Source organism: Sphaeroforma arctica, assembly GCF_001186125.1.
Source record: "Sphaeroforma arctica JP610 unplaced genomic scaffold supercont1.63, whole genome shotgun sequence".
NCBI classification, from domain to species: domain Eukaryota; class Ichthyosporea; order Ichthyophonida; genus Sphaeroforma; species Sphaeroforma arctica.
The window spans coordinates 112817-114574 of record NW_014040495.1 but is presented as its reverse complement, the minus strand read 5'-3'; the positions used below and the strand labels follow the sequence as shown (position 1 = coordinate 114574).

At 44.8% G+C, this 1758-nt stretch overlaps 1 protein-coding gene across 1 annotated transcript in view; it reads left to right on the top strand.

The window, feature by feature from the left end:
- The window catches only part of SARC_01560 (hypothetical protein), a gene marked incomplete at both ends in the record, with an annotated part of 5057 nt that extends 3299 nt beyond the window's left edge, over positions 1-1758 (top strand). The window contains 2 exons of the mRNA XM_014304725.1: positions 551-855; positions 1638-1758. Of these exons, the coding sequence (XP_014160200.1) occupies positions 551-855; positions 1638-1758 (426 nt within the window). The remainder of the gene's footprint in view (positions 1-550; positions 856-1637) is intronic.

Sequence of the window (1758 nt, the reverse complement as noted above, 5' to 3'; positions counted from 1 at the left end):
TAGCATTTGATTATGTGATGATATATACACATTGAAGTATTATGACGTATCGTAAGACACAAAATGTAAGTGCTGATGTGTATGGACGGTTCTGAGTTTGCATATTTCAGCGGTGCTAATATATGTGTCTAAATGTGTGATGCCTCTCACAAAAAATCAGATAGATACAGTCAATACCACGGTAAATACTTTTTCTTTGGGATGCTGGCAATTTTAACTAAGCAACGGTACAACTCCATCAAGATGTCGAACTCATGATGATTCAGGCGTTTCAACAGCCATACATAGACCGCAATACGAACTGATGTTTGGAGTGTTAAAATATCTTGTAGTGCTGTGGAGGATAATTAACTCCTTTGATGTGGCGGTGGTCGTGTACTTCATGCAAAATCATGTTTTTGAAGCACACCATCCACCCATTAGATTCAGTGTATTAGTCATCGAGTTCGACGATATTACGGTCGCGTAAAACCACCTGCTTGTGTTTGCAGTACATCGCTCTATATCTGTACTACTACTTTAACGCTACCCATCACCAATTATTTCGCAGGACATTGCTGTAGACGGATGGGCGTTGGAGCTACTTCCTCCAGAACACCGAGAATACGCATCGACATGTCAAACAATTGGATTGAACAGCGGCTACTTCTTATCATTCACCGTGTTCCTGTCTTTCAATTCGGCCGAGTTCTGCAATCGGTTCATAAGAAGCGAGCCTTCAGAGTTGGGCTTGTTGCAGTTGGGGTCCTACATGCAATTCTGGGGTCTGTTGAGTATACTTGTCAGCCTTTGGCTGCTCGTGGTGAAGAAAGAGCAGCCCACTAAGGTGGACATGACTGTACACGAGTCGTATAGGTATATTTTGTTTCGCTGTGTCCCACGTTTTCATTTCTACGTCCCCTGCATGATTTATTCAACAACAACCTTGTATCCCCATATGCTTTCATGCCGGCGTGAATATATGTAGGTACAGAATATACCACTCATCGGCTGGATTGCAAACACAAACTTTTCCACAAGCGGTTGCAACTTTGCGTCTGCCTCTGAGCCCCTTCTTCCGCATGCTTCACCTATGTTCCCTCCACGCTATTGCTGTCTTAGACATCGTAGGGGTAGTAAGCATCTATGGTGTTAAATGCAGGGACTGATGGGCCTCTTGCAAGACGCTGATCAACTGTGATGATCGTACTGATTGCTTACAGTAAAATGCACAATTGTTTGCAGGTCTATGTGGCAGGTGATGTCAATGCCGAATGTTCGCCGTCTGTGTGGAGTGCTTTTGTTGTACAAAATCGGTTTCATGGCGAACGATGCTGTGTCCGGTCTTCTTCTCATCCAGAAGGGCTTTAAGAAGGAGGATCTCGCTTTCACGGGTATGTTTTGCATTAGAAAACTCGGCCAAGCTGTACGTTGGATTGAAACACTCGCGACCTATATCTAAGGACTACACGTAAGATGCCGACATTGAAGGTTGGCTGAGTTTTTTTGTCCTCCCAAAACGGAGAGAAACCAGTGTGCACTTCGTCGAGATCAGCACAGTTGCTAGTTTATGTAGCAATGAATTGCTGTCAATATAGCTGCTACTTTTCACTTGTATATCACTGAATTGGGCTGTCCTTCATCCATGCGCGCTGCAGTCTTACTGGACTTCCCCTGTCAGATATTTCTGGGTATTTGGGCCGCAAGGTGGTCCCGGGGTTCTCGGCCTACCCGTCCATGGCTGTATGCACAGGTAACTATGTCTCTGCGCGTCTTTAA